Source organism: Brassica napus, chromosome C6, assembly GCF_020379485.1.
Source record: "Brassica napus cultivar Da-Ae chromosome C6, Da-Ae, whole genome shotgun sequence".
NCBI lineage: Eukaryota > Viridiplantae > Streptophyta > Magnoliopsida > Brassicales > Brassicaceae > Brassica > Brassica napus.
Window position 1 is genome coordinate 38,113,932 of NC_063449.1, and position 13,006 is coordinate 38,126,937.

Below are 13,006 nucleotides of genomic sequence, written 5' to 3' on the forward strand. Positions count from 1 at the left end.
TAAGAACTTTATACAACAAGAAGTTACCAAATGAAGAAAAATCAGACATAAGAACTTACCGAAACGCTCAGAAAAATCCAGACGACTTCCTGGAAGTCCAGACGACTTTGTCAGAAGACTTCCAAGAAGTCCAGACGACTTCCAGACGACTAACAAGTAAGTCGTCTCAAAAGTCTTCCAAATCTGAAAAACCTGCATATCAAATCGAGATCTGAAAAACCTGCATATCCAAAAACGTTCAAATGACTTAAAAATAGAGAAAATGAGTGGAAAATTAGATAAATCTACATTTATAGAACACACAAAAATACATATCTAAAATTAATAGATATACCTTTCAATTAGTGGAAGATGAGTACCATTTGATTAAAAACCTGCAAAAGAGATAGATTAGTAAGAAATACATGAGACAAAACTGAAAAATTCATATAAAGTTTGGTGTTTTCAATTCAAAGAGATTAGAGAGAGGTTGGAGAGTTTTAGAATGATGAACATTACATTTTTGTTGCAGCCATTTGAGAGGAGGAGAGAGAATGTGTAAATTTTTCTTTATATAGGGAGACAAAAAATCCAATTAGGTTAAATATTTTTGACTCAGACGACTTCCTAGACGACTTACATTTCAGTCGTCTGTTGAAGAAATTAAAACAGACGACTTACATGTAAGTCGTCTAGAAGAGTTTAATATTTTTAGTGGGAAATTAAATATTTTTAGCGGGAAACTAAAATAGAAGATTTTCCAGACGACTTACAAGTAAGTCGTCTGGTTTAAATTATTTAAGCGGAAAAATAATTTTTTTAAAAAAATTTAGGCGGGAATATTTGGACGACTTACATGTAAGTCGTATGTTTTAATTTCTTCACCAGACGACTGAAATGTAAGTCGTCCGAGTAAAATGATTCGGTTAGGTTAAAATGTACATTGGTAACATTAAAGGTTCGGTACGATGTGGACGACTGAAATATACGTCGTCCGGGTAAATTATTCAACAGACGACTGAAATATAAGTCGTCCACACCCTAAACATAACCCCTAAACTTATTTATCTAATTAAGCACTTCATAAAACCAAGTCAAACTTGAAAACTGTTTACTATACACAGAAATAAACACATATAGGTGAAAACTAATTTTTGAAAAAAACATTTTAGTTTTCCAAAATCTAACCCTAACAATACATACAATACTACAACATATGTTTGCCAAACTCCTAAACCAAATTATTTCATGATTCACTACTTCCACTCATGTATCTTCAAAACAAATCAATTTTATCATATCTTAATTTATATCACTTAAAACTGTTTATAATTACTTGATTTTTATTTTTCACGCATCAAAATATTTTTTTACAAGATTTATAAATTATTTTTAAAATAAACTGGTACCAGACGACTTACACTTCAGTCGTCCAGACGACTTCCAACATCTCAGACGACTCAGACGATTTACTGGGGCTATATTCGTAAAAATGACTTCTGTTTTTTTTGTTTGGTCACAAGGGGTTGAGCTGTAATTTCACTAGGCTTTTAGGTTAGTTTTGCATTTGATTCAAGTTTGGGTATAAGTTTGGGATTAAAATCAAGTTGTGGGTTAGTTTTGGCAAAAACCTCTATTTTGGACAGGATTGAATGGTAATGGTTTATGCGAAGACTTTTGAGACAAGTGGTCCAATTCTTCGGCGTGAGGGAACGGAAGACTCGGAGAAGTCAACCAAACCGACGAGTTGATGTAAGACTTGCTAAGCCACAGCCCCATTAATGAGTTTCTTTTTCTCTTCTTCTACTTAAATAAACCTAGTGAAGCCATACACCATATAACCCATTACGTACAACACAAACTTATTTTAAAAAAAAAACTGATACGATGATCCAAGGCCATTGTTATTGCTTTTTTGGTATCGTTACCATCTATTTCTCACTCCTAATTCACATCCTTGCATCTCCTACGCTCCACTTTTGCCGCCACAACCAGAGAGATGCTCTTCTGGGATTCAGAGACGAGTTTCCAACTGATGAGTCAAACCTCAGCTCGTGGAATCAGAGCAGTGATTGCTGTCTTTGGAATGGTGTCACATGCGATGATACATCTGGTCAGGTGACATCTCTCGACCTTCATGAAACACCTCTCAACAGCTCTTTGAAAACTAATAGTAGCCTTTTTAAACTCCAATATCTTCTTCACCTAAACCTTAGCAATTGCAATCTCCATGGTGAGATTCCTTCTTCACTAAAAAACCTTTCTCATCTCACAACGCTTGACCTTTCAGCCAATTATTTGGTAGGTGCAGTTCCAACTTCTCTCGGAAACCTAAAGGAGCTAAGAGTTATGTCCCTTAACAACAACTCGTTTCTCGGGCCTTTCGCTAAATCCTTGTTCTCCATTCCTTCGTTACAATCTGTTGATTTGGGTGGAAACCAGTTCACTGGATCAATAGAGTTTGTGAGCACTTCTTCATCTGAGCTTCAGTTTTTAAATCTTGATCATAACAAATTCAATGGCCCAATCCCAGAATCCATATCTAAATTTCTCAACCTCAGACGGTTATATCTTAGCCACAACAACTTCACAGGGTCGATCCCTGGATCTTTATCAAAGTTAGTCAAGCTCACGGATCTACATCTTTCCAAAAACAAGTTGGAAGGCGAAGTACCAGGTTTCTTATGGAGATTGTCGACGATGATGATTTGTCACAACTCTTTCAACAGTTTTGAAACTCCTTCACAAGAGACTTTATTGGTCCAAGTGTTGGATCTGAGTTCCAATTCATTCCACGGCCCATTGCCTAATTGGATCTGCAATCTCAAAGGATTGAGTTTACTAGATTTGTCTAACAATCACTTCAACGGCTCTATTCCGACATGTTTGAGGAACTCCATTGTTTCTCTTTTGGACATGAGTCTGCGCAACAATAGTTTCGGTGGAGCTCTTCCAGATATATTTGGTGATGCTACCAAGTTACGATCAATCGACGTTGGTCTCAACCAGCTAGAGGGAAAGTTTCCAAAGTCCTTAATCAACTGCAAAGCTCTACAACTTGTGAATGTGGCAAGCAACAAAATCAAGGACGAGTTTCCATCTTGGTTGGGATCTCTACCGTCATTAAATGTTCTCAGCCTCAGATCAAACGAGTTCTACGGGCCGTTGTATCATCTTCATGTGTCCATTGGGTTTCGGAGTTTAAGAGTGATCGATATTTCGCATAATGACTTCACCGGAACTATTCCACCTCACTATTTTCTCAACTGGAGTGAAATGACCACGTTGACCAAAGGAAATGACTACATGGTGAATCCCACGAAGGTTTCTCGTTACATGGGGTTATTCCCGGAATCAATCTACCGCTCCATGGAAATGGTTAATAAAGGAGTAGAGACAAGGTTTGATCGAATCCGACAAGACTTCAGAGCCATTGATTTTTCATGTAACAGAATTTCTGGAAAAATACCTGAATCCATTGGTTTCTTGAAGGGACTACGTCTTCTGAATTTCTCAGATAATGTTTTCACAAGCGATATCCCAAGATCCTTGGCAAATTTGACGAGTCTGGAGACGTTGGATCTTTCGAGTAATAAGTTATCAGGTCAAATCCCACAAGATCTTGGTAATCTTGCATTTCTATCGTACATGAACTTCTCCCATAACCTTCTCCAAGGTCCAGTGCCTCGTGGCACGCAATTTGAAAGGCAAAATTGTTCTTCATTCTTGGGGAACTCTGGACTCTACGGCCTCAAAGAAATCTGTGGATCACTCCATGCCGTGAGTCCTACAGCACAGCAAGCCGATGAATATTCAGAGGAGGAGGAACAAATATTTAGTTGGGTTGCAGCTGTGATAGCTTATGGACCTGGAATGTTTTGTGGATTGGTGATTGGACATATCTTCGCTTCACACAATCAGGAACGGCTCACGGAAAAGTTTGGCCGAAGAAAACTCATTCACCCCAAGTGCTCGTTAAGTACATCTCTTGCACTCTCTAATAAGCATATTTTGGTATAGTTGTTCTACATATTATTCGTATGTGTAAACAGTAAACTGAACTCTCCAGTTGCGTTCTCCAAAAGACTAGTTTGTATTTGTTTGTATCTTATTTAATGTTTTGTAACTAACGTATATGGTGACATTAGAATATAACTTTGCTTGAAGTAGGGCCGGTCTCAAGCATAGGCGAGGGAAGCGACCGTTTAAGCGTCATATTTTAAGCGAAAATTTCAGTTGTATATAGGGCATAAATTTTTTTTACATGAATAACAAATGCATAAATTTTTTAAATGAACTTAGGGTTCAAGAAAAAATTGAAAATGTTAGACCAGCACTGGCTTGAAGATGTAACAGGGAACTTCCTCCTACTTAAAATCTGTGAGAAGTATGAAGATGTAAGATGTCTGCCCTGAAGTAGTCGCTGACGTAGTTGCTAAAGCAGACGTCGTGGTGAGTGGTGAAGACCATGTGGAGTCAAGATGCTGAGCTGGAATCGTGTAGACTTGGAGAGCAAGGGAGTATCTTGGAGATATGGAAAGATGAATAAACTTGAGGAGCAAGTTTATGACTTAAAAAAAGAGTAATAAGTGCATTCCAAGAAAAGGAAAGTTGCACTTATTGTTATGGAAGATCCATACATGTTTCCTTGGAGACTAGGGTTTCGGAAACATGGAGAATAACTATAAGATAGATATGGAGTTGTCTGTATAGAGACAGAGACACATAGGCTGATCTTATAGAGAGAGAAGCTCTTGGAAGTGTTTTGGGTCGTGCTGAAGCAGTGGCTGAAGTACTTGACGGAGAAGGGACATAAGCGGGTAGCTTAGGATCTTTCAGTAGCGTGTGTTAGGGTATTAACACTGACGTGTAAAAGCTGAATTAAGAAAATCTTGTAATAGATTGTTTAAGGAGATTCTAATAAAGCTTTGGTGTGCTTGTGTGATTTGTCTCTTGAGTTATCTTCTGCATTATCAATTGTGGTGTCATCTTTGCACTTACAAGTGGTATCAGAGCGGGGCACCTAAGTTATCGGTGTAATCCTGAAGGTGAAGATGGACACGATTATTTCTGTGCAGAAGGCGATCGTGTTGAATGCGGACCAGTATGGTCATTGGAAGGCTCGCATGAAGCAGATGATTCGAGGAATCAATGAAGATGCGTGGACAGCTGTGGAGATTGGTTGGGAGGAGCCTACCATAGTCACAGGAGGTGAGAAGAAGCGTAAGCCAAAAGAGGATTGGTCAGAGGCAGAACGCAATGCATCAAAATTTAATGCAAAGGCGTTGTCGGTGATTTTTTGAGCTGTTGAAGCAGAGCAGTTTCAGCTGATTCAGGGGAGTACTTCGGCTAAAGAGGCGTGGGAGATCCTGCTGAATTCGTTTGAAGGAGATGAGAGTGTCAAGAGGACACGTCTAGATCATCTTAGTTTGCAGTTTGAGAATCTCAGGTGGTCTGATAATGATTCTGTGGCGAGCTTCAGTGCCAAACTCAGTGCTATGGCGCATGAAGCATTTGTACTTGGGAAGAAGTACAAAGAGAAGAAGCTGGTAAAGAAGTTACTACGCTGTCTTCCAACAAAATTTGGAGCTCACAAGGCAGTCTTACAGATGACTACAAACACGGATGAGCTCAAGTTTGACTAGCGTGTGGGTATGCTGAAGGCACAAGAGATGGAGACAGACAGTAGTTCAGTCTCTACATCAAGTAGTGCGCCAAGGAGTGTGGCGCTTGTAGCTGACAAATATACTGATAGGTTTCAGAAAATTGAAGATGACACTGGTATGCTGGTCAGGAATTTTGGTAAGACGAATTCTTCTGGTGGGAGGAATCAATATGGTCACCAGGGAGGTGATCGTAGCAATGGTAGAAGGAGAGAAAGTCTCAGGTGCTATGAGTGTGGAGGGGTTGGTCATATAAGGACTGACTGTCCTGTAGCACAGAAAAGAGAACTTAAGTGTTCTGAGTGCAGAGGTGTTGGACACACACGGCGTGAATGTCCAAACTCAAAGAAGGGAAAGAGAGTTCCATTGCAGTCGTCTGATGATTTAGAGTCTGAAGAAGATGGAAAGGTGATGAAGAATATGGTTGCATTTGGTGCACGCAAGGAGAAATCTAGTGAATCCTCGGATTCAGATGTCAGTACAGACTTTGAGGATTATCACGTGATACTCAACAAGTGGTTGAATCTCAAGAATGAGAATCTGAGGTTGCAACACGAATTGGTGCAGGGTCGTGAGCAGTATGAAGATCTTGCTGAAGAACTTGCTGCTGTAAATGAGAATTATGAGTCTCTAGAGAAGGAGGTTAGCAAACTGAGGGAGGTTGCTATTGATGAACGTGAGAGAGCAATGAGGCTGGAACGTGATTTGGCTGAGAATCGCAAACAGATTAGGATGCTCAACAGTGGATCCAAAGAGTTGGATAAGATACTCTCGATGGGTCAACCAGCCAAGGCGAATTGGGGACTGGGATATCGAGGAGCTGAGAGTACTAAGGAAGTACAACAGAAGGGGCTATCACATTTCGTGCATGGGAGCACATCAAAAAGTGGAACCAAAGGAGCTTGTCAGGAAGTACGTCGGGACGTACGACAGGGAGTAAGACAGGAAGTTCTACAGCGCGCAGCTGTGAGTAACAAGCCGAAAGTAGTACATCAGTGCAACAACACGAAGGTCAGACAGGAGGTTCTGAAGCATGGTTGTGCAGCTGGTACAAGGAAGGAGACTGATCAGTGCATCATCAACTGTGTCAGGCCAAGCAAGAAGCAACATCGGATGTGCTGTTGGTTCTGTGGGAAGGTTGGACACAAGAAGGTGGAGTGTTTTGCTCGTGAAAAGAGCAGAAACATGGCCAAGAAGGTGAACAAGACGTTCACTAAGCCCAGGAGGGTTGAAGAGGTGTCCTTAGCCAAGAGTGGCTTACTTGATGAGATCAAGGATGAGACATCAGAAGATGGATGCAGCTCTGGTAGGAGTGATCTTGAGGTTGATCAAGAAGCATCAAGTCTGGAGTCAGGACACAAGGTTGTTTGTGGTACAAAGGGGAAGGAGATCGAAGTGCGTCAGGAAGTGGTGCGAGATGATCTTCAGGGGTGTGATAGTGAAATCACTCCAAGACAATAACAACAAGTGCAGAGGGCACTCGGTGCGGATGGGGAAGGGCTCATGGTCAAGAAGAAGACACATGACGGAAGCCTGGTCCTCAACAGAATCTGGTCGAAGGGTACTTCGACAAGTGCGTCAGATCGTGATGCAATACTTGTTATTCCGCTGCAGCAGGGGTTGTGTCATGATTATATATGAAGAAACAGACGGATGGGTCTGTAAGGCTTGACATCTAAGCATCTGTGTTTTAGCTTAGTATGCAATCAAGCAGGGGGAGAATGATGAAGTTCTGGTACAGAGAATGCATATCTCATGGGGGAGAAAAGCATGGTGTGGTGCACATCTTATGGGGGAGAAAAACACATTTGGTGTGGAAGTTTCCAGGTGAGGAACGTGGTTGCAACGTGGTTGTTGAACCAGAATAGTGTTGTGCTTGATCGTCACACAAAGCTAAAAGGGGGAGATTGAAGATGTAAGATGTCTGCCCTGAAGTAGTCGCTGACGTAGTTGCTGAAGCAGACGTCGTGGTGAGTGGTGAAGACCATGTGGAGTCAAGAGGCTGAGCTGGAGCCGTGTAGACTTGGAGACCAAGGGTGTATCTTGGAGATATGGAAAGAGGAATAAACTTGAGGAGCAAGTTTATGACTTAAAGAAAGAGGAATAAGTGCATTCCAAGAAAAGGAAAGTTGCACTTATTGTTATGGAAGATGTCCATACATGTTGCCTTGGAGACTAGGGTTTCGGGAACATGGAGAATAACTATAAGATAGATATGGAGTCGTCTGTATAGAGACAGAGACACAGAGGCTGATCTTAGAGAGAGAGAGAGAAGCTCTTGGAAGTGTTCTGGGTCGTGCTGAAGCAGTGGCTGAAGTACTTGACGGAGAAGAGACATAAGCGGGTAGCTTAGGATCTTTCAGTACCGTGTGTTAGGGTGTTAACATTGACGTGTAAAAGCTGAATTAAGCAGATCTTGTAATAGATTGTTTAAGAAGATTCTAATAAAGCTTTGGTGTGCTTGTGTGATTTGTTTTTTGAGTTATCTTCTGCATTATCAATTGTGGTGTCATCTTTGCACTTACAAAGTATTCCTACCTTGCTTGCGTACATATCTTCTCCTGCACGTCAATCATACTATCCTTGGCCGTAACAGTTTTTTTTTCTTTTGTAAACATTGCCCGTAACAGTTTCTATGTAGAAAATTTCGCAATTTGTAAAATACAAACGGAGAGATTCAGCTACTGCACAGAACATTAAAAAAAACTAGTATATGAAAATAGCGCAACAGTCGCAACCCGTAATAAAACTGCTAAAACATAATACACTAAAGAAAAGAATAGACATAACCAACCAAACTAAATAAAATAAAAGTATAACTAGAGCTTGATCTACACACCAAAAAAAATATTTATATATTATTTATAAAAGAATTATATTTGATTTATATAACAAAAATTGAATATATATTATAGTTTTTTTATGGAGACGAACATTTTACTCGAGATTTAAAAAATTGAATTACTCGTCCTAGAAAAGCTCTCTGTCCCGATTTTCGAGGCCGCGCCGCAACCGTTCCTCCTCGACGTCGGTCGTGCCCCTGGCTGCCGGCATCGGGTCCTCTGCTTAGCCTGCTGCTCTTCACCGCTCTCTGCTCTTTCCATCGTCATCTCCAACTTCAATTCTTGTGTCTGCGTCGTCTCTTACGCAATGGTTTCCACAAATCGCTTCACCATCGCCGTCTCTCATCCTCCGCTCGTCATCGCTCATCCTGTCGTCACCTCTCATCCTCTCAAAGCGAACAGGAGTTACGGATCTAGAACCACCAGATCTGCTCATTTTCTCGGAACCGTGAAGTCTCTGCTTGGTGTACAGCCAGAGCCTCCTCTCCTCCATCACATCTCTTCACCATCTCAACCTTTTGAACCCCTGGTCATATATTCTCTCATACAGCTTCATCCCAACAGATCTCTTGACGTGAGCTTTCAAAGTTTTGTAATGGGCTTGCGGTTTAGCTCAGGTCTCGATGAGAGCTATGGATTCCAATACGGTAATAGTGGAGTTCATTTTCTCAGTTTGATCTCAGTTCGCGTCCTCTCATGGATTATCGTCAAGAGAATCGCCCCACCTTCGCCGCCTCGCCTCGTCACTCCATTCCCCTCCGAGATCTGCTGCTACACCACCGCTAGCTTCACTCGTCCGTCGAGATCCGATACAGCTTATGGACTCTCCGACATATATTTTTGGTTGGGCCTAGCCCATTTATTGGTTTGTGAAGGGCTTTTACTAAAGTCCACTCATTCATGGCCCACAAAGAACTTCCCTATGTCGGATGTTATAAAATTGAGACATCGCTCCTCATCCGAATCATCATGCCGGTCCACGGTTTGTCGTCTCGTCTCGTCTCTTACAGGGTTCACCTAGCCCCAAGCTGTGATGTTTTACAGAGTTCACCTAGCCCAAAGTTCATGAGTATTAGATTCAAATATATGCTTTTCTCTATGGCTTTTAGCTATGTTTCTGGAGTCACTCACCTGTTCTTGCCGCCTATCAGTCCTTATCTTCGACAAAGTTCCATTGAGAACTCGGGACGAGCTCAGCCTCCACTGTTCCTAGACAATTATTTTTTAGTTGAAGCAAAGGAGAGTATGTCATCACCAGTGTTTGTGTCTGCCAACCGTTTCAAAACCCTCTCAATAGGGCCCCTCATCGTCGGTTCATACCCCGACTTCAGTATGTTCTTCGGAACATCAGTTTCAGGGTCTCAAGTGAAGCATCTTTATGGGTATCTTCACCTCTTTAACACCTATGTTACTCGTATTGTTGTAGTAGTCTTCGTTTATCGTTTGGCCGTCGAGTTTACCTCCGGTTGTAATTGTTTAACCCTTTTAGATATTTAAGTTTAATATAAGAGTTTCGACAAAAAAAAAAGAAGTACTAAAATCAAACTAAACTCACTAAAATTTACAAATATCTGAATAATTTAAATATTTTATTAATTATAATATTTGAACTGAATTGAAACTAAACCGTCAATAGAATATGTACTCAAATATTGAAATAAAATTTTATATTTATTTTTTAATTTTATTTAAATATAAAATATCTTTAAATAAAATTTATAAGCTAACTAAAACCTGATACTTATTCGAACCCTTGGTATTCCTAGAAATACTTCGGTTTTCAAGACCGAAATAAAAAGTCAACAAATGGTTATAACATGAGAAAACGATAGTAATATGTTTGACTAAGTTTTAGTTGGGTGTTCAGTTTTTGATTTCGTTAAACTAGTTCAAAATAATATAGAAACCGTTTGGTTGTTTATGAATTCAGTTCTGGTTCAGTTAAATTATATCGGTTTTCTGTTCGGTTTGGATAACCATTTTAGAAATTTTCTTAAATCCGATAAAACTCTGGATCTAGTTTTTCTGGTTCGGTTCCCATTTTTTCAGATTGTGTTCAGTATTATGGATTTGGTTTTTTATCAGCTTCAGTTTCGGTTCTCGGTTTTGGGATAATATGCCAGACCTATTGAACGTGGCATTTTCACTATTAGAGCCAGGGTCCAGATGGTAACACAGTAGTTAGGTGCATCTTTCCGCACTAGATCATTGCCCCGTAACACCATCCAGGGCTTCTTCCCGATCGATCTGCGACTCTTGTTGTCGAAAAAAGCAGCGGAAGAGAAGAAGATGGTGAAGGTGTTGACCTACTTTGGGATGACATTGGCTGCTTTCGCCTTCTGGCAGTCCATGGACAAAGTTCATGTCTGGATCGCTCTTCACCAAGACGAGAAGGTTCTCTTCCTCTCACCGTGTGCAATACTGAAATTCGATATCGAGTTATTTGCGACATCGGATTTGGGATTGGGGTCAAACCTTAGGTCTATCGAATTTGATTTAATTATCTTCATATTCTTTGCATCTTTCGTTTGAGATCAGATTGCATTTGCACAGTTCATCATGTAAGATGTGATGATGCGAAAGCTAAGCTTTCTGTTTGTTTTATTTAATTCAATGTGTCATCCTTTTTAATGTGAAAGCACAAGAGATTGTGAGAACATCTCACTGATTGTACTTGATTAAGTGGTGATAAGGGGTCTGGAACATCCCATAGATTGGTGGTTGCAGTTTGATTAGGAGCTAAGCTCTCATTGATGAAGTAGTGATAAGTGTATCTTATAACAACAAAACGTGTTTATGTACAGCAAGAAAGAATGGAGAAGGAAGCGGAGGTCAAGCGGGTTAGAGCAGAGCTGCTGCGGAAAGCTAGAGAGGAGGATCCTCTTGCCTGATCACGTTGTTTTTGGCTTTCTATCAATTCCCTACTCTCCTCCTTCACATTTTATTGGACCATTAATCGAGTTTGCATAACATATATGCTTTTGAATTTGTGATGATCATGAATAATATAGCCTTCTTTGTATCTCGCTCTTCCTTTGTCTTCCACAACATTCTGTCTGTAATTCTTGATCTGCCTTTGTCTTCCTCAACCGTGTATCATTCACCACTCTGGCTTGGGGTCGATCAACAAAATTATGCGTATAATCAACTCACGAAGTAAGAATATAACCCTCAAAACCAGATATATTGGCAATCAAGTTTGCATTTTATTTAAGAAACAATCTACGCTCCGATTAAGTTTCAAGGATGTTTGTGTTATGTTTCAAGAATGTCATGTTTAACACCTGTTAAGCACCAACTATGCTAACACGAAATATCTATCAGCAAGTCGAAAGAGCGATCAAGTCGCAGCCTTTTCATCCGCATTTCAAAGTCTATTACAGAGCTTTACATTGGGAAAATATATGGGTCCTTGAGAAATATATATGCTAGGCTAAGATTTGCGCCTAGAGCGGCAAGTAATCAAAAAATATTTTTGTTTATTTACGATCATTTTATTGTAAATAAATTTAAACAATCACTTTATCTATTTATATAGTATATAAATAAGTTACATTGGAATTAAAATAGATATATATATATATATTACTTTTATTATAGGTATATCTATTAAATGAAATTTTACTCATATGATTTTATAATTATTTGTTTCTTTTTAGTAATTTATAATTATTTTTAAATATTAAATACAAATTTTGAAATTAAAATATTAAGTTCTTAATTCTTATTAAATGGAAATTTTTAAATTAAAATATTTATGTATTTTCATATAGTATATAGTTTAATTTAAACAATGCTAAAAAATAGATATACATATATATACATTAATTTAAATATCTATTAAATTGGATTTTTTGCTCATATTATTTTAGGATTATTTGTATCTTGTTATAACAAAAACATTTAAACTCTCAATTACAAAATTTTTAATGTAAGACTTTTGACAGTTTTAATAATTGATAGTCATTTTAAAAAGTTCAAAAGATAACATATACGGAAAATCTAAATTTTTATTATATAATTAATATGAATGTTTATTTTTAATAATATAAAATTAAACAAAAATGATAGAAGATACACAAACGTGATCAAATCTTTAATATTCAAATCATTAATCACCATACATACTTTAATCATATTAGGTAATTATGTGGTTTTTATTTAAGAAAAAAAATACTATTTATTTTTTACGTTGATAAATAATTTTATGGTTAGTTTATAAAATGATATTAAATTTTTAGATTGACCAAACTATTTATTTAAGTATTTTAAAAGTCATTTTAGTAATGATACATGTCATGTTTTAAATATTATATAATGTTTCTCAAATTACATAAAGGATGTGATGTGGCAATCTAACACTCTTAACCTATATTTTGATGTAAGCAAGACATATTACTAATTTGAAATCATAATTCAAATTCGACTCATCATATAATATTCTACATGTTGACAAAAAATATAATATTCTAGATAAATAGTTTCTTACATATTTAGCACGTAAAATAATGAATCTAATCA

At 38.4% G+C, this 13,006-nt stretch overlaps 2 protein-coding genes across 2 annotated transcripts; both read left to right on the forward strand.

Moving 5' to 3' along the window:
* Positions 1-1,602: 1,602 nt before the first annotated feature.
* On the forward strand, positions 1,603-4,109 carry LOC106382930 (receptor-like protein 11). Its single transcript, XM_013823016.3, has one exon. It carries the CDS (start codon positions 1,867-1,869, stop codon positions 3,997-3,999), a length of 2,133 nt encoding a protein of 710 aa, XP_013678470.2. The 5' UTR covers positions 1,603-1,866; the 3' UTR covers positions 4,000-4,109.
* A 6,495-nt stretch (positions 4,110-10,604) lies between these two features.
* On the forward strand, positions 10,605-11,569 carry LOC106404526. Its single transcript, XM_022704593.2, has 2 exons — positions 10,605-10,879; positions 11,290-11,569. The coding sequence occupies exons 1-2, from the start codon at positions 10,775-10,777 to the stop codon at positions 11,374-11,376; spliced, it is 192 nt and encodes a 63-aa protein (XP_022560314.1). The 5' UTR covers positions 10,605-10,774; the 3' UTR covers positions 11,377-11,569.
* The last annotated feature ends 1,437 nt before the right edge of the window (positions 11,570-13,006 follow it).